The 19,449-nt window shown below is 37.5% G+C and overlaps 1 protein-coding gene across 4 annotated transcripts in view; it reads right to left on the bottom strand.

The window, feature by feature from the left end:
• Positions 1-14,273: 14,273 nt before the first annotated feature.
• Positions 14,274-19,449, bottom strand: part of LOC149796423 (glutathione gamma-glutamylcysteinyltransferase-like) — a 34,545-nt gene continuing 29,369 nt past the window's right edge. For all 4 annotated transcript variants that reach the window (XM_089961083.1, XM_089961082.1, XM_089961084.1 and 1 more), the window contains exon 5: positions 14,274-18,904. In XM_089961083.1, the coding sequence (XP_089817209.1) occupies positions 18,162-18,904 (743 nt within the window). In that variant the 3' untranslated portion in view covers positions 14,274-18,161. The remainder of the gene's footprint in view (positions 18,905-19,449) is intronic.

The following is a 19,449-nucleotide window of genomic DNA, read 5'->3' as shown; positions in this document are numbered from 1 at the left end:
TTTTCTTCATACGCCAACATACTGTGGGAATATAATCATTCAATTGTTGGTATTAAAACTATTTATTAGCAATCTGTTCCCATTTATAACTTCGGCATTTAATCTATGTGTGGACACTGACATAACACTTAAGTTGCTTTTTCTAAATAAAAAAAATATAATAAATTAGGTCTGTCTTCATAATATCTACATGTATAAACAAGTTGTTCTGCAACGAAAATAAGTAAATATACAACATTGTCAGCACGAGTTCTTTGATTCCGAATACTTTTTTATTTTTTTGAGAAAACTATGTTGTTGGTGTTACTGCAATTTCTTTTGGCCTGTTGCAACGTGTCATTAGATATGTCTGATATGTGGCAATCCTAGAAGAAATAGGATATTTTGTCAGCATGTAACGTATCCAAAGAACAAAAATTATTTGTCAGACATCTGAGTTTTAAAATCAAGTATTTGTAGCCTGGTTTTATGTGAAACTGCATCCTTTTATAATGTGGTACTGTAGTTTTATATGAAAGAATAAGGAATGTATGCCATTTTTTATATTACTAAGCTCTGAAATCTTTTTCCTGTTATGTTTTCGTGTTTTCAATTAATTTTACATAAAAGACTTCATCTCCTGTTTTATTTTTCATCACAGTGCGTGCCAAGATATCTGGAAAGCGTTGCTGTAAATTACAATCCTGACTGAAGTTAAATTTCTTTCATAACATCATAACAGATATAATGGCACAAACCTTTTGTTCAAGATTCAAGGAACCTATTGTGATAGATTCAACAATCCGACTCAACCGTTTTTAAAGAGGTGATAAAACACAAAATGAATTTAACCTAAAAGAATCATTTTACGCATCAAGAGATAAAATGTATTTGTTTATAAGTCTGGATGAGATAAATATGTGGGCAACGCTAATTGCATTACAAAAACAAAATGTTCAAGAGAATTAAAAAAAAAAATTTTTTGTCGATCTCGAGCATTAAATGTTCTCATGAAATGTCACAGAAACGATGAGGATTTACAGGTTCAGTTCAGTGATGACAGCGTGCAAACACAATCAATTCTGGTAGTAAAATGGCTTAAACCAGAATGGAACGAAGAAGGAATAAATTCCTTATTTGACATAGACAAGTACAAAAATATTATTTGGCAAAATATTTACAGTACGGATCTAGTAAACTTTTTAATGTCAATCAGCAATGTTTCAACAAAAGAGAGATAAAATTTATGAAAACAAAGTTCGTTTTAAACCATCATATGTTTTGGAATAAACAATATCAATGGTAAACTTTGACATGAGCCTAATTAAATCATGCAGAATTTTGAAAGGATTAAAAACATGTCGCAAATTGCTGAAATAAAAGTTCTTATTGTAAATGATCCAAGGTACCTAATTTTTTAATAAGCTATGCAACCAGTGCCTGGCGCTATATTGAACACCGTTTGGTAACATAATAAACGTCGCTGACTGGTTGAATATAATTGCAGGAAAAATTAACCTAATTTTGGCAGGAGAAGCCTCCGTGTAGATAAACTGTACGCATGAAACTAAAAGCATTTTTATTTTATCACTGTCTCCACACAAGTACCACAGTTGTAAACGGGACTGACTGGATGATTTTGAATTATAGACGTTTATCTGCCATTCGACCATGTACTTCTACTTGTTAGGTGAGAATAAAACCACCACCCAACAAGAGTTTAGCCCTAATCTGTACGAATAATAGGGGTGAGTACCAAATGTGCTCGTCCCTAAAGACGCCTTTCGGGGATTCAATTGAACGCACCGCGTACTACTTCATTGCCCGTCGAGTAGGAATGAAGCAGCTACAAAACGCATTACTGTATTGCACCGCATACTAATTAATTAATGTCTGTACTACAACTGGAACAAGCAGGCATGAAGCGGAAAGAAGATAAAAGGCCTGATAAGAAAGCTACGGACGTCACCCTTTCGCTCTGAAGTGTTCGTTTATATTACCAATAAGGTGATTTCATGTTGTCAAAGATTTCGCCGTACTTTATTGATAAAACTTCAGTCTCATGTGCTCTGAAACGCCAAGGACGCAGTTAAAAACAAAAGTTTAAAAATATTAAGTTCTGCCCGATTAGACTAGTAGACGATCCCTAACAACCAAAAATGTGTTAGCCACATATTAAATTAAAGGAATCATAAAGTTGCAATATTTATTTTACCATTCACATTCCAGTTTGAATTGTGAGTATAGAGAGCTAATCAATTTCCACAAAAGTATACCAATCCGTGAGGGTGTCACAGAATTAGGCACAAAAAAAAAAAACAACTTGGTTTTGCCTTAGAACTATTTGACTATTTTTCGTTGTACATGTGTACAACGTTATCTCGGGTGAAAAAGTGTTTTTCCGGGTAAGCGACTGTATTAACATGTACCTCGCCGGAAATTACTTGCGACGAGGAACATTAATAATATGATATGCACGGGTATTTTACCCTGACTATTGCTCACTCGCCTATGGATTTAAGTAAGATCAATTTCTAAACCTACACTGGTCGTTTTGGATCACGTCAAGGAGTGTACGCTCTCCGCTGTTCTCCAGCCATAGGGGTAAGTGTTAAATTTATATTTCATTTGATATGCGAAGCTTATTCGGTTTGTAATGTCTTATCTCGTAATAATGCATTTATTACAAAGCAGATTTGAACTTTGAATTACAAATCACTATTAAAGGTTAATGTATTAGCATATATCTAGAGATTTTACAGAAACTGTTATTATGACCAGTTTGGTTTTATTGTAGCTGATTGTGACTGTGACTATGAATACAGATGTCTAGAGCTATCCGAAGCTGTTTAAAGCTGTCTGGTTGTTGTTGTTGTAAGGTTTAACGCCATTTTCCAGCACACGATATGCTATACATGGCGGCCAGTATTAATGGTGGAGGAAGAACCCGGGAAAAAACCACCGACCCACGAGAAGCTACTAGCATTCTTTCTCACATACCCACATTGGCTGAATAAAGCTGTCTGGAGTTTCCCGAGTATTTACGGCTGCGTGCTGTCGATACGTATGTATGTATGTACGTATGTCTGAACCATGGACATAGACGTAGCTAATTAGAGGGTGCTGTATGCCGTCTGTACGTGTGTATACGTATAACTGTATATGTGGTGGATCCATGAAGGGTGCGAGCGGCCGATAAGAGTGTGGGCCAACCCAAGGAATCGTGCGACTGTACAAGGGGTCTAGAAGCATACGTTTGGTCCAATTGTTGTTCCAATTGGGTGCATTTTCATTTTCATAAGATTATTTTGAATCTTAGTTGTGTTCATAAGATTATTTTGACTCTTAGTTGTGTTCTAAGAGATTATGTGAATCTCTCCTAGTTTATGACATTATTCTGAAACACATTTGAATATCATAAGATTATTTTGAATCTTAATCGGAGTCCATACCTGAGATTATGTGAATCTCTCTTGTAGTGTATAATACTGTGTGAAACGTATATGTAGTCCATGAGGTTTTTTGGATCTGTATTTCATACTGAATTCACATTTTTGGTTTATTTTCAGTGTGTGAATGTTTGTGCAGAGTGATTGGGTTAATCGTACGTTGAGAGCGTGAGAATCATTGTATTTTTACACCATATATTTTTCTTTATCAATTCATTTCATAATTTTCCATCTTTCACACATTGTGTTTGTCTTATTAATTCAATCCAAAAAACCCACTCAGTTTCTATTCTGCGACAGAGGGCATGTAACTCATTTTAATTTGGTGTCACGTACTATTTCTCATGACAGAGTTATATTTTTTACGGTGGCTTCAAAAATAGACCAAATTAGGATTTGACGATAATTTTATCAAAAGGAGTTTTCGCATAAATCGAAAAGAAAAATCATACATTCAAATTTTTACCTGTCTGCCGCTGAAAACGTTAATCTCCGCTTCTTTTCCAAGGCGAGTTTTCGGTCGGTCTGTACTACTTCAAACGTCTGTGTGCCGCAATCCCAGAAAATGGCTAGATGCACGAGAACGGTATTATTTCCCAGGCTGCTGCACCCCGACTGTCTCAGATCGTGTTATGGCAGCTGTTTTCCCTCCCTATAATCCCCGGGTGCCCACTGCGTCATTCTTTTTGAAGGTACAACTTCTCATTTGTCGACTTCGGTGAGGTGGATGAGGTAAATTTCTCTTAAATCGTACTGACACATGGGCTCAGATGTTTTTGTTGAAAAGGAAATTGAGAAGAAAGGAGTGTAACACGTGAAAGCATGTCTTGCTCTGAATTAAACTAATCTGCTGTTGTAGCCTATTGTATGCGAATCGTAGTTTCAGTTGGGGCGCGACACCTGCTACTGCACTCCATCGCAAATGCAAGAGCGTAACAGAGTTGATTGAACGCGTTTAGGTTTAGGACAAACTGATAACTGATGTAATGTATCTGAATAAATCTGGTCAAATGCTTAGTAGTGGCGTTGAACGTGATACCGATTATCCCAGAAACTTGTTGAATCCCTATGAAGTCATGAAAAATATGTTTGATCCAGTCTTGAAATATTAGATCCGTCTCCATACCATGATCTGTGATAGGATGGGATGGCGGGTCTGTATGCATCTCACTGGGATATCATATTTTTAGGTAAATTATGTTCCTCCGAGAATACGTACCCACTGACATTATATCCGAAATATTACCCTTCTACCTCGCGAATCCAGTCCAATTAAAAGACAAAAACCTCTTATAATGTCTATTTTAGATAGACAAAGGCAGAAACTCTCGCCCTTCACCTCCCTTTGATACTACCAGATGCGACCGGGAGGAAGAGGCGAGTACGCGTGCCATCACGTGTCTCACGTACTGCTTGAGGGCGCAGACAGGATTTTGCATGGCTGCTTCTCTCGACTTGTCTATGGAAGTGAGGGGATGGGTGACCTGTTGGTTACCAACAGACGGTAACCGGTTTTTGGCTACGAAGCCAGGTTGTATTAGGACTACCGAACCATCGGATCTGAACTGAAGATAGTTCTGGTCCGCTGAAAGGGAATGTAGCTCACTGACCGTGCATGTGGAATAGAAACTAGAACTTGTTTGAGTCGAGCCATGATAGAATCCAGGACAAGTGCCATCTGGGAAATTTTGTTATGGATTTTGGTCGCTGTACATTAAAACTGGTTAGAAGATCTGAAAGGTCTTTATCATGCCCAATGTCACATCTGCCATGATGTCGGAATATGGCAGAAAAAAGTCGGCCAGTTGAGGGATTGAGGCACGCAAATGGACAATGTGATGCGCCTGGCGAAAGTCCCTAAACACACGCCACTTCCCTTATTAAGCCTTCAGAGTGGATGGCCTTCTTGCTCAAGAGATTTTCTCCACAATCGAAGGTTTGAATTGTTTGTCTCGCAATGATCTCCTGATAAGAGCCAAGCATGTAGAAGAAGACGGTCGGGGCAGGGGGGAACACCAATAACCGTAATTGCATCAGTAGATTCGGTATGGCCAAGTTCTCCCGAGTAAATCGGTGACCCAGGACTTGTCCTACCTGAGAGGGGAGATCAGAATCATCTTTCAATTCTGACCATGTAACTTCTAGATTATTCTTTGTATCAGGGAAGGGAGTAGGCAAAGACTCGCATGCTTTCCAAACTGATTGAATGGGGATTCACATCCTAAGCTTCTGGGTCGGGAACTGGAGAGACGAAGGTGGGCAAAGTATGATTCCACATTGTCTCAAACAGATAGATCGGGTGTCCCCAGAGGGCGCAGACCCGGGTGAAGACCGATGGGTTAATAAACCATTCCGTGTGAAAGATTTTGGCCTCTTCTGGATAGAGTGACTGCCAGAAATGTGTCTGACTTGTACGTTGATATGGAGATTGTCGCACCAATGTAAAACCTGCCACACCAGGACACACAGGTCAGGTGATTTGGTGACACCCCCATTTCGGGAGATAGGTCACCAACACCGAGTTGTCCGATATGATGAGGACCATTTTGCCTGAGAGTCGATCTTCTGCGAAGTGAAAGGCGTTAATAACGGTCTTCATTTCTAGGATGTTGATGTGCAGAGGAGGCTAACCAGGCACCCACGGTAATCAAGTCCCGTAACACGTGGACACTCCAAGCATACGCACTGGCACCAGTACATACCGTTATTTCTGCTTCGGGATTCTCTAGAAACTTTTCCTGGTCAGACAACCTTGGGTGGATCATGGATGCAAGAATGATCAAATCTCGTGCGTGATCCGGACGGTTGGATCGAGGGTACCTTAGAAGGGGCAGCACTGAGTCAGCAATGACATTTGTAAGGGGCGCATAAAAAGGAAGCAGAGCAGGATCAGGTCCGCCGCCGCAGTGAATGAACCGAGGAGTCAAGAAATCTCTCGCTCAAATCCAAGTTTTGTCAAAAACAGACTCGACCAGTTCTGCTATTCTGTTTACGCGAACACGAGGAAGCTGCACCATATTCCGGTTAATTAATAACTCCATACCCAGATGGGAACAGTTCAGGGAGGGACGGTAAACTTAGATAAGCTGGGGGGGGGGGCGGGGGGCAAGAAAATCGTTCCTGCCTTTGAGCTTTCCATGTGTTTCTGTAGGATGTCGTCCATGTATCCTGACGTAGTTTTAGATGACGCTGATGCTGAGACCAAATGGAAGAACTGAGATGACTGTCATGGTAAGCGAAACGAAGAACATTGCGTGAGACGGGGGTTGGTAGGGACGTATAAGTATTACATGTCAGGTCGTGATTGAGGCATACTTGTCCCGTCAGACGAAGAGGGGGATAGATCTCGCAGTCTCCATGTCGAACCTTATAGGTTTTGGGACAATTCCCACCTCCTGCCTTGAGAAGAGCGCGCGCATGTGTGTAATTTGGATTTTTAATGTAGCTTTAACAATTTTTCAGTCTTATCGCTATGATGTCTACAGTGTGGCATTTTATAGTGATCTATAGCACTGGGACATCATGGCGCAGACATGTAGCATGATGTCCCACCTAGTCATATTATCCTGACACCAGGCCAACCAGTCCTAACACTAACCTCTTAATGCTGAGGGCCAAGCGAGGCAGCTGTTAGTAACATTTTTATAAATCTCTGGAATGACTCGGCCACTGATCGAACCAATGACCTTCTGCATCCGAGGCGGACGCTCTAACCACTTGGCCACCGGAGCAGTTTGAGAAGAGCGACGGAATCTCCTGTTGAAGGAAGGCATACTTATCCCGATCTGTGGGAACTTCGGTGAAGATGGGAGAGGAGGAGAGGGAAGGGGGTTGGTTGAACTAATCTCTAACAGAAGCTCGATGAGATTCGGCCTAAAAGTTCAGGTAGGATCTAATGACGAGGGAATTTGAAAGCCAGAAACGTCATTCATAGATTACGGTAGTGAATTCGACGCCTCCTGCGCTACCTGCTAAGTAGTTGAAGAAAAATATCAAACATGGCAGCACACTGCACTTTGAGCACTGAATCAGATCCTGTTACTTCTAACTTGTCACAAAGTATTATCTCTTGGGTGGCAGAGATTTGAGAGCGAGTGAAGAGATGTTTCTTGAAATGTGAAGGCTCATAATGGTCATCATATGCCAAAGTGTTTTGCGGTACCATGCAGATAAGAAAGCTCCATGAGGTGGTCTATATGAACTGTTTGTCTTCGAAAGGAAATGGTTAGCAGCAATATGCAGTTACACTGACCCAACAGTGTTCCTGTATCTACTGGGCTTGTTAGCATTAAGGAGTCATGGAACTGTACAATTTCGTTTTTTGGCTGATACTGTATGATCAATGGTGGCCGTGCTCCATTGCGATCAGAGTTATATGGCCAAGACCGGTAGTGGAGGCACATGGCCATCTTAAGTGGCAGGAGGCTGTCCAGTTCTTGAGGTTGGGACGTGGTATGGGATATTGATCTACATATCCGGTCCATATTTCTGAGAAGAGAGAATGTAACTGATGCTTCTTGCTGCTCTCATCTTCTTGCCCTTGCGTTAAATCGGAAGCTTTTGGTCCCCGTCCCCCAAGCTATGATTGACTGCTGTCCTTAATACACCAAGTCCGATGTGTATTCAAGGGGTTGCAACCAGTGTAACGACATATGTTGATTGGTTGTTGGACTAGTCAAACCCACGGTTTAAATCTGCAAGACAAAACAGAGCAGACGTTATATACACGAAGTGTCCTACTATATGAACATGTGAATATCCGTGTGGGAGTTACCCACGATTATACACAGTTGTAAATGTGTGCATGTGACCTGTACTGATATAATTAGAGCATAACTATGAGTATTTAGAAAGTGGCCGCAAAAAATCAGTTCTAGTCACAATAACCTGTGGACACGTGAATGCGTAGACAAATCAATGGAGCATCGCTTTTAATAGTTTGATAAACAAACTGGAAGGCAAATAATTTAGTCAGAGCTTATCCGTAGGAAAGCCAATGGATTGCCTATACAGATAAACATCACTCAAGTGCCCGAATGCTATTGAGTAAACTTACCTGTACTTATCTGACCAGAGCGGAAGCTTTACAATAATATAAACAAGTTTCTATCTTACATTTTTATTTTAAATCGCACATAAAAAAGGAACTGGTGCACCATTATGGATACTTATAAAACAGGTGCCACAATATCCACGAGTAAATTTTACCAGTAGAAAAAGGCCCAGTGATGTTCCATACAGGTAAAATCACTAAAACGTCAAATATACCAATAAAAATAAGTGCTATCAGATGTAATGATAGCGTCTACATACCATTATCAATTCACAATACTATCTGTAGGCCGGCTCAATGACTGCCTGTACAGGTAAATTCAGTGCACCTGTTATTTTGAATTCATGGTGGGTGCAGAGCTGTAGAATTTGATGTTTTACCTGGAAATTATTCATACTAGACAATATAATAAGGCAGTGAAGTGTCCATGTTTAGTATAATTTACAACACCACTGGTAAGAAGGCTCAAGGCCTGTAAGGTCAAATGGGGCCAGATGCTACAAATACCTTGGTATAGAAAAATCACCTGTATTTAACTGGTCATGATAGAACGATACATATATCAAGCTTTCCATAGGCAAAGAGACTTGCACGCAAATAAAAAATAATTATAGCCCAAACTTATCGTGAAGTCGCTACCCATGCAAGAAACTAAGTGCTAATAGATGACAAACTGTTAGAAAATTGTAAAGACAGAGCTTAGGAAGAGGGAAAAGTTAGAAATATAGATGTATACTCTTGTTTTAAGTGAAAGGACTCCTCCAATTTGTGATGGTACATGATCCAAAAGTTGATTCTGGCTTTTGCAAGGTTTCTCATGGTGCAATCATGCTTCTAAGCGCGAGCGGAAGTAAAAATTGAGATATTCATGGGATTTAGCATTAATCCATATAGCAAGGGAGATCACTCTGCTTCTTTGAGCTGAAAGTGTTATCAGGGAGGGCTGGATTTGCAAGGTAGTAGCAGTTCTCCTGAGATATTATGATTGTTCAGGATGTTTAAAGAAGAAAGCAATGTACACAAAGGTTGATCCTAACTGTGAAGTGGAAGACATAACAGACTTCTTATAAACTATTTGTTCCTGTAAGCACAACTCCTATTACTGCTGTGCTAAAAATGTTGAATGATAAATTAATTCAAAAAAAGGTTTTAAAACATGATAAAATAGAGACATCTGTCGTCAAGCTGAATGGTATAGATGACATGATAAACAAAGCAATGAGCAAATATGAAATAAACTACGATGAGCTTATTTTGATCTTCAGTAAGTACAAAATAAGCAAAGTGATAAAAACATAACCAGGAAAGGAATGAATGGAGAAACAATAGAGAAAAGATCTTGGAGAAACTTATAGGAAAGCAAGATACATGTTAAAAAGAAAAACAGCAGTAGTCTGTGCATTTGTTACATCTCTTGGCTCTACTAGTGTTTCCTTAGTGAATCTTGTTGTTGTTGTGGGGTTTAACACCATATTTTAGCACATGATAGGCTATACATGGCCGGCAGTATTAATGGTGGAGGAAGAACCTGGGAAACCCCCGGAAAGAACCACCAATCCACGAGAAGCTACTGGCAAGCTTTCTCACATACCCACATTGGCTGAATCCGAGACTCGAACCGACGCAGACAGAGGTGAGATGGCAGTGATCTGTAATGGAGAGCACTTTAGACCACTCGGCCACTTGGGGCCCCCCTTAGTGAATGTACAGAAAGTATCCTTGGTTTTATGCAACTAATATCCCTTGAAAAATACATGACACAATCTTCATAAAGCAAGATCGCTACATTATAACCAATAGTCCATCTGAAAATTAAATACATTTTACCCATCCAAAATTGGTACAAACAACAGTAAATGGTGGTGGTGGTAGTTAGTCTCAACTTTCTACTCCAAGTACATTTGTTGACAAAACTAAAAACGGACCTCCCTGATAAACTCAGCCAATCCTTTTGGGAGGTTTAGCAAAAAAGAAAGCATTATCAGTGTTACCTGGTGTTATTGGTACCGTTGTATAATTGTTGTTTAGGAGTGTTGGATAGATTGGTTCTTTCGCTCCTCAACATATTTTAGTGGGGGTGGGGGTGCATTATTAGGTTTGTTATTTGCATTATTGATCAGAGGTATCAACAAAGCATCTGGAAAACTAAGAGGTCAGTACTCAGTATTTTGTATCTGTTCAATGTAGCTGCTGTACCTCTGGCTGACCTCGACTTCAGTAACATGGTCTTTCTTCAACAGAACAAAAGATTCAAAAAGGAAACCTGAAAATTCTTCCTATATCAACCTATCATGGTTAACTTTATGTTAGTTGTGGGACTAAAGGCTTCACTGATGCATTAAAATTGTACATCATAGACATTTTGTCCAGGAAAATTGCAAAGTTTAATCACCAATATAACATTTCTGAATGAAATATGAAATAAAAGCTAATAATGCCCTTTTGACTAAATTACTAAGTGACCTTCATTGCTGTTTATCCTGTTCACTTTCCCATAGACCATCTTGCAGATTTTTAAACTATATCTTTTCATTTTTTTAAATGAATATGGAATCAACTTCAAAGTTTTAAACGTTATGTCCACTCATTTCTTGTACAACATCATACTTTTTACCATGTCTGGACGTTGCTGGTTGAAAAGAATTTCTGTGAATTTGAAACAAAACTATTTGTTCCTTTTAAATGCTGAATGTTGAAACCATCTTCAATATTCTTCGGTGTTAACAAGATTTTCAAATTAGCCAGATGTTAGATTGTCACCATTTTCATTTAGGATCAAAGTGACATAATTTTTAGTGTGTTGGTTGTTGCTGTTGTTAACGCCAATTTTCAGCATACGATAGACTATACATGGCAGCCAGTATTAATGGTGGAGGAAGAACCTGGGAAATCCCCGGAAAGAACCACAGACCCTCGAAAAGCTACTGGCAAGCTTTCTCACATACCCTCATTGGCCAAATCCTAGACTCGAACCCACGCAGACAAAGATAAGATGACAGTGATCCAAAATGGAGAGCGCTTTAGACCATACGGCCACTCGAGCCCCTAATGTTTTGGTTAAAACCCTATGTCAATATGCCCATCCATTCAAGGGTAGTGTCAACAAGATTTTCAAGACAGCTGTTGTGGCAGCCATATTACATATACATTTAGCACCAGTTTAATCTAATAGCATCTGGGTGTCATAAGACGTCAACTGGTGAAAAACCTGTGTTGATATGGCCATCCATTTGGAAGGAGTAGAGAAAACCTTATTTTCAAGTAGGTCACTATGGAGGCCATGCTGAAGGTCAATTTATATCATTTTCAAGCAGGACTACTTGACATCTTAAAAAACCCATTTAAAAAATGACTTTTCATTTAAGAGGAGGAGCAATACAGATTTTCAAGATGGCCACCATGGTGGCCATATTAGACTTCAGATCTGTACCAGTTTAATTTAGGGCCAAAATAAAAAAATAAAAAAAAACTCTTGTGGCAAAAATGCCAAATACTATCCAATTCAGGAGAGCAGAGATAACATTATTTTTGAAATCAACACCATGGTGGCCATATTGACTGTCAGTTTCCATCTTTTTCATTTAGGACCAATGATACATCATAAAAATCTTCTTGTGGATGCACAATGTCAATATGACCAGTCATCTACGAGACATAGCAATAACAGGATTTTCAAGATGGTCATTGTGAATAAATTGAAGGTCAAATTGTCACCATTTTCATCTTTCAACCAAGTAAATAATATAAGAAGTCAGCAAAACCCTACACTGATTTGATAATTTATTGTGAAGTAGTGATAAGATTTTCAAGATAACCACTGTGGTGGCCATATTGGATGTCTGAGCAGCACCATTTTCATTTAGGAACAACTAGACATCATAAGATGTCTTCTGGTGAAAATTCAATCTCAAAGTGACTTCTTGTTCAGGACAAACAGCCAAAAGACTTTCATGTTGACACCTATGGTGACTGTAGCATTGGATGTCAGATTGGCACCATTTTCATTTAGGACCAAACAGATATCAAAATAAAATCTTTGCAAGAAAAATCAAATTGATATGACCGTCCATTCCGATGGAGTGATAACATCTAGGCAGCCACATAAAATATCAGATTGATACCATTTTCTTTAGGACCAACTAGACATCATAAGAAGCCTTCTATTGAAACCCCAATGTCAAAATGATTTTCCATTTAGGAGGGGTAGTGATAATTGAAGGTTACTGCATCTGTATGGGAAAATATGAACGAGTTTTTCGGATGGACATACATGTACCTTGGGAGTGCAGTATATCTATCCACAAAACAAGTTCATACTTTCCCATACAAATGCAGTAACCTTATTATTATATGCTCATTTTTCTTATTCTACCTAAGGCTTCATTACAGAAACAAAATACGCCACAAGAAACAAAGTAACTGAATGTATGCCATATTCTAAACTAAATACACAAGTGCAGATTCATCATTACACAAAACTATCATTGCGCACATAACTCCGCCCCAATAAATTTGAACTTAGTTCCATGCTAGACATAACTTTTGAAAGAAAACTGCGTTTTGGTCTACTTAAAATTGAAATTTGGATTCATATTGTGAATGAATGCGCATTGCAACAACTTTTCCATTTGATCTGGAATGAATAGATTTTAGTATTTTTGTTGATTTTACAAAATTTTGGGATTAAGGACTGGATTCATCTGTACAAGTTCTACATGGAATACATCAGACTGAAATAGCGAGCGAAAAGCATGTTGACATTTGCAAGTGTGTTTCTGTTCTGTCATTGAATATTTGAAATCATAATGTGGGAAAACTATGAAGTCTTTCAATTACAATTATCAAAAAGACGCTATGGAATTTAATGTTTATTTCATTTTGGGTGCAGTAAAGAGGATGTAATTGCACTTAGAATACAGTCTAAATTACAGTACAATTTCGAAAAGTGCAATCAAGCTTGAGAACCCATGACATGGCTCATGTAATTCGGATTTGCAGAACTAAGAATGGAAATTCAGGATGTAAAACTGTAAGTATATTTTTTGCCACTCTTATTACCAGCTAAAGATGACAGTTTATGCCTTGTCACTTGCACGTTATTTGTAGGTACCCAGCAATGTTATGAAATCTGGCATCTTCCCCCTAAATCCAAAACACGGTATCAAAAAAGTTAATGCGGAATGTAGCAAGCAGCTGGTATGTGGCAGTCCACGAAACATCTGCTTTAATTCATTCAGAAACAAATGTAATCAACCAAATTGTAAACCGCCTGCTAAGTGAGTGTACATGATTTGTATACATAAAGTGCTAGCCATTGCATCCACTGTTTGTTTGCAATAGAAAGAAGTTCCTTTATGAGTGCAATACGAAGTTGCACACCAGTTCAGAATCATAAAATAATGAACCATTCTGACAATGCAGAGTTAATGGAGATACAAATGAGCATATAACAATGTTAACATATAATAACAGATTGGCATCATTGTCATTCAGGACCAACCAAACATCACAAGTGAAAACCCCGTGTTGATGTGACCATCCAGTCAGGAGGCGCAGCTACAAGATTTTCAAAATGGCCACTATGGTGACCATATTAGATCTTCAAGCAAGTCATTTTTATTTAGGATCAACTAGTCTATGAGACAAATTTCTGTTTAAAGTTTCATGTCAATCTTCCATGTAATTTAGAAGTAGCCAAAAAACTCTGCCAAAGAACAGATGGACAATGAAAAACAGATTATTCCATCAAACTCATCTGGTCTATGACCAATAAAGTTAAAAACCACAAAGAATCACAATTAACTTGATTTTAATGCTATTAACAAAAAAAATGACAGATGTTTTAAAACAGTTATGTTCTAATTATCACATTTTGCATCTCAAATGACGCCCAAGTTTATGTAAATATGGTAATATAAGTCTTTTAAAGAAAGAAATCTTGTCTAAATCTTGCATTCCCAGCTTTAAAAGAAGAAAACTACATCTCTCCTCATTGCATTCTTCAAACAAAGAAACTGATTTATTAAATAATTAACTATTAAGGAATTAACTATTAAGTAATTAACTATGGATGCCTCTGGTCTGCTAAGTTATCAATGCATCTCAACCATTAATTTTTTCCCCTAGGCTTGTTCAAGACATCACTACATAATGTACCTTATGTAATTCTTTCATTTGTAAAACATTCTGATGAAATTCTGTGTATCAGTTATAAGTTCAGTTGCACAAGGACTATTTTCCTTGCAAATGGCACTATGGCACTAACCGGGATAGAATATGTTAAAATATCAGCACAATATATTTTCAGGAAATAATTGCATTTGAATTAAATGTCGGGAAATTTTACAAGTGTTTTTTTCTTTTTTTCAGCCAGCCAAACTGCACTTGTTTCTTTACCATCTGAGACAAAAGTCAAGAGACTAAAAACTAAAAAAAGAGAGCAAATCTCCAGGAATAATCAGGCAAAAAGTCTGGTGCAATTCTGATGTGAAATCATGGATGACATGTAACAAGCTGCAGATGAATGATGATAAAACTGAGGCCATTCTGATCACAACAAAAAGACTTTCTCATTCACATCCTTTACCTCTAACAATATATATCAGCAACACCAACATTAAATTCACACAATCAGTATGAAACCTAGGTGTTACTCTGGACAGTACTCTCACATTGTACCAACATGTCATGAACATATGCAAGGCTGCATATCTTGAGCTGAGACGCATCAGCTCAAGTCGCAAATATCTTTCAGTTGATGCCATTAAATCACTTGTGTGTTCATTAGTACTTTCAAGACTGGACTACTGTAACTCAATTCTGTCTGGTTCATCTCAATATCTGTTCCAGAAACTTCAAAACACAGCTGCTCGGATCATACTTAGAGTACCACGATAAGAGCACACCTCCCCGCTGCTCTGTACCCTACACTGGCTATCCATTCGATCCAGAATCAAACACAAAATTTGTTCTCTGTGCTACATTTCACTGTCGGACTCTAGTCCAACATACCTATCCGACCTCACCCATGTGTACACACCAGCAAGATACTTACGCTCCTCTTCTGACAATTGTATACTCATTATTCCCACTATGAAAACTAAGTCATATTTACAGCATTCTTTTGCATACCAGGGTCCAGCAACCTGGAATGAATTGCTCACTGAACTTAGACACAAAGACACAGTGATCACATTCAAGAGGGCTCTCAAAACTCACTTATTTTGACTGCAAGAACAAACTTAAAGACCTAATAATGTTTCCTACCTTAAATATTCTCAGCATATTTTTTACTATTTTCTAATTTCATGGTGTTTGTTTTGTAATCATAGCATTATATGTTTTTTATCTTATAGGTGTTGTCTAATGTCGTAAAGCACTTAGAGCTTCTAAAGATTAGGCGCTATACAAAGTCCTCATTATTATCATTGTTTTTTTCACCTCCCTGTGAATGTAGATTTTTTTAAAGCTATTTTAATCCTCCTCTCATATTCCAGACTGGTTTTAGGACCTACATAGTTAGATTGACTTATAGGCTACACAGCACAGCAAAAATGATTATATGATAAATGATGTTACATAATTTTATTTAGTCAAAAACTGCAGAGATGTAAAAGCCAAGCTATGATGGGAGTTAATTTTAAGTATAAGATCGGAGATTTTAAAAATACTTTTCATTTTGAAAGAAATTGATCCATTAGGTTTACAGGTAATTTTCAGATATGCTCTGACAATCAACTGTTGCAAGCTTATATACACACACGTACATCTGAAAACCAAATTAACGGAGATCCTTGAAACCAACCTCACATTCAAATCTTAAGAGATTTGTTCAAGAAAATTCAGAGCTACAGTGCAGATAAATTAAGTCAGACATATCGCAGCAAACCTGAAGAGATTTGGTCACATGGCTTTAGAGCTTTCTTGCAAAACACCCTGCTGAATTCTTCAACTGCTACATGAGTATCTTTATAAAGTCGATTTCCACAGGATATGTTAGTCAAATTGGTTGTTTAAACAGTTTTTCAAACTTGAATCACTTGATTAATTGATCACCACTCATATTCTACTAGGATTAAACACCAAGTTGCAGGCATATGTTAGCTTGAGCGTAACTATAAGATCAAACATGCTACATAAGCAGTCTGGTTTAGCAGTGATTATCTCATTACAGGTCATTAATCTCAGACGTGACTTTGTTTATTCTTTCTGCCACATTAAATATTAATTGCAAAAGCCTAAGTATGCTGAGCATAAGCCACATTTTTAAAATAAAAACCCAACTTCATCATGGTTGTTTAAAGATAGAATTGTCCCTCTGGTGCAATCATGTTGAATGAAATACATTTGCATTCCGAGCTTGAAAACCAAAAAAGAAATGTTGCAGAGCAGAATCATCTCTTTTGGTCGACAGACCTTCCAAGTAAGCAATTTCTCTACTAACTAATGTTGTCACTATTTATCAATATCTACCATATTAGGTGACACAAGACCCTCTGGTCAGCATCATTTTGACACTGATGACTGAGTAAGGAAAGGCTGTATTTGGTGTACGATATAAAATAGTACATCAATATATATAAAAATAAACATAAAACCACAAACAGTGACATCGCATATAAAAATTTGGGGAAGGATCATGGCATATATTTTAATTTTTTACACAGTACTTGTTGTGAGTGGTTGCAGGCTGTAGAGAATATTACCTGCATAATGCAAATTCCCATTATTACATTGTACAACACACAGGAGCTTGTGCTGATGCTTATAATTTACCTATAAATAATATGTTTACTATATTATTATTTATAAATAAATTGTCAACAATGACACAAGAATCTGTGATAAATCTTTTCCTATTTTATCATCAAATACAATGGTGTCTCATCCAGCCTACCTTTGTCTTTGTAAGTCTTTGTATCATCTATAAGATATAGTTGTATTGGTCACATAATCTAATTATGGGGTAACTATTTGAGGTAATGGGGCATTGTTAAAAGCTCCCACTTGCACCTCTGATTCACAAAACATCTGTAACAACCATGTGGTTAGAACAGTGTTCAAAGTATACACAAGAGTACCATTGGATTGACATTTGATATTTTGGCCCTGCACTGTTAAACTGTAATATATACAAGCAGTACTTGCTAGCCTTCTTCACTGCATATATCAAGTAATAAAATGAATTATTTCAAAAGAATTGTGAAACTGTAAATAATTCCTTTATGTAGGATTTAAAATCAATCACTGCACAAACTACTACATAGGTCATTATGTACATAACATAAATTTGCGGTGATAAAAATTTAATATGAGCTTGAATAGTTTATTTGTTCCCTAATAAATGATATTAATTAATTTAAAGTTATTTCGATCTAGCCATTAAAAACTTTAATTTTTTTGTAAATATATTATTCATTTTGTTGGTATTAACTTTAAGATTTATGGCAACTATATGAAGCAGACTTTCTCCAGTCTTCAGACTCTAACACTACTGTATTGCTGACCCATTTTAACTACCTGCCCAATCATTATTTAATGAAAATTTTCATTATGAAATAATAAATATCCTTATAACAATAGCAGATAGCTTAAAAAAGAAGGCCCTTCTGGCAAATATGTGCCCCTACTTCACCCCACCCCCCTTCTGTTAGAAATGTCTGGTTGGAATACTGTTTCTACTATTTGCTTTCTCTCCAAGCTTTCCCTGAGAGCCACATTGTGATTTGTCTCCTTAAAACTACAGCCTCATTAGACAGAAGCCCCTGAGGTATATCTTTGAAGAACTGTTCCAGTTCTGATCCTATTGTGCCTTCCTTTTGACTTCCACAACAATGGCTGTATGGCCATGCAAGCAAAATCATGCTAATGAAAACACTTGCATTCAATCTTTGTTGAAGATCACACATCATCTTATCTGCACAACATTTTGATATGTTCTGAATCTGTGATACTGCTGCCTGCCCAAGACTTGGCAAGAAAGTGAGCAGTTGCTTGTTTGATTGAGTTATTCTCTCAATAGCTCTTGATACCATTTCATTTAATTTCAATCTTTCTAGTTCATCTAACAAACCAACACATGTACAGGCATGTCCTTGTGAATCATCAGGCATACATTTCACATCCACCTGAGTTGTAAGAATGGTATTGTTTTGAGCTATCTGGCTTCCCAGTTCCAGTAAATACTGAACACATTGTGCTACAAGAGTTTCTTTATGCATATCTCCATTTCTCTTTCCATCTTGTAGCTCTTCAAAACCTGAAACCGGTTTAGATACCCATTTACGCCATCCATCAACAAAGTTTGAAATATCATCTGTCAGGACATTAGTACCAGAAACACTGAATGCATCTGATAATCGAAACAGGGAGAGAGTCTTTGTGTTCATCTCTTTAGACAGTATGACATAGCCTCTTGATTTCCCTGTAAAAAAAAATAAAGATGGACATTTTATTGTCACAAATTACTTAGGCAACAAAGCAAGAATGTTATCAATGCAAGTTGTACTGAGTGACCATCACAATAAAATAAGTTTAAAAAAAGCTGATACAAGAGGAGACTGGTAAAAGGAAGGTTACATGTCTATGCAAACTTCAGATTAAGGGACATAAAAAAATTCAATGATTATTCCACTTGCTTATCTTCCCTATATATATTAAGATCATTATAAAAACAACATTTATGCTGTTCTCCATGTTGAATTCAAATTAGTAATTGCATCCTCTTTATTGCAGTTTTTTGAGGATAGACATATTGACCTATATCAGAGCTGCAGGAATGCAAACTTACAAAGAATGTAACCTAGATTTCATATCTTAACCTTCCTGCTGAAAATCTCAATGAATTCAATATTCACCCATTTTTGCAGAAATGTCTTCCTGGGTTTGGGATATATAACCATACAAAAAAATTTAAACTAAAGACAGGATCTAATTGTTCCAATGATCTTGTACTGCCTAGATTTAGAG

The sequence above is a fragment of the Sinohyriopsis cumingii genome, chromosome 6 (assembly GCF_028554795.1).
Source record: "Sinohyriopsis cumingii isolate HCF-2022 chromosome 6, ASM2855479v2, whole genome shotgun sequence".
NCBI classification, from domain to species: Eukaryota; Metazoa; Mollusca; class Bivalvia; order Unionida; family Unionidae; genus Sinohyriopsis; species Sinohyriopsis cumingii.
Note: the sequence above shows the minus strand (reverse complement) of the source record. Positions and strands in the feature narration are given on the sequence as shown.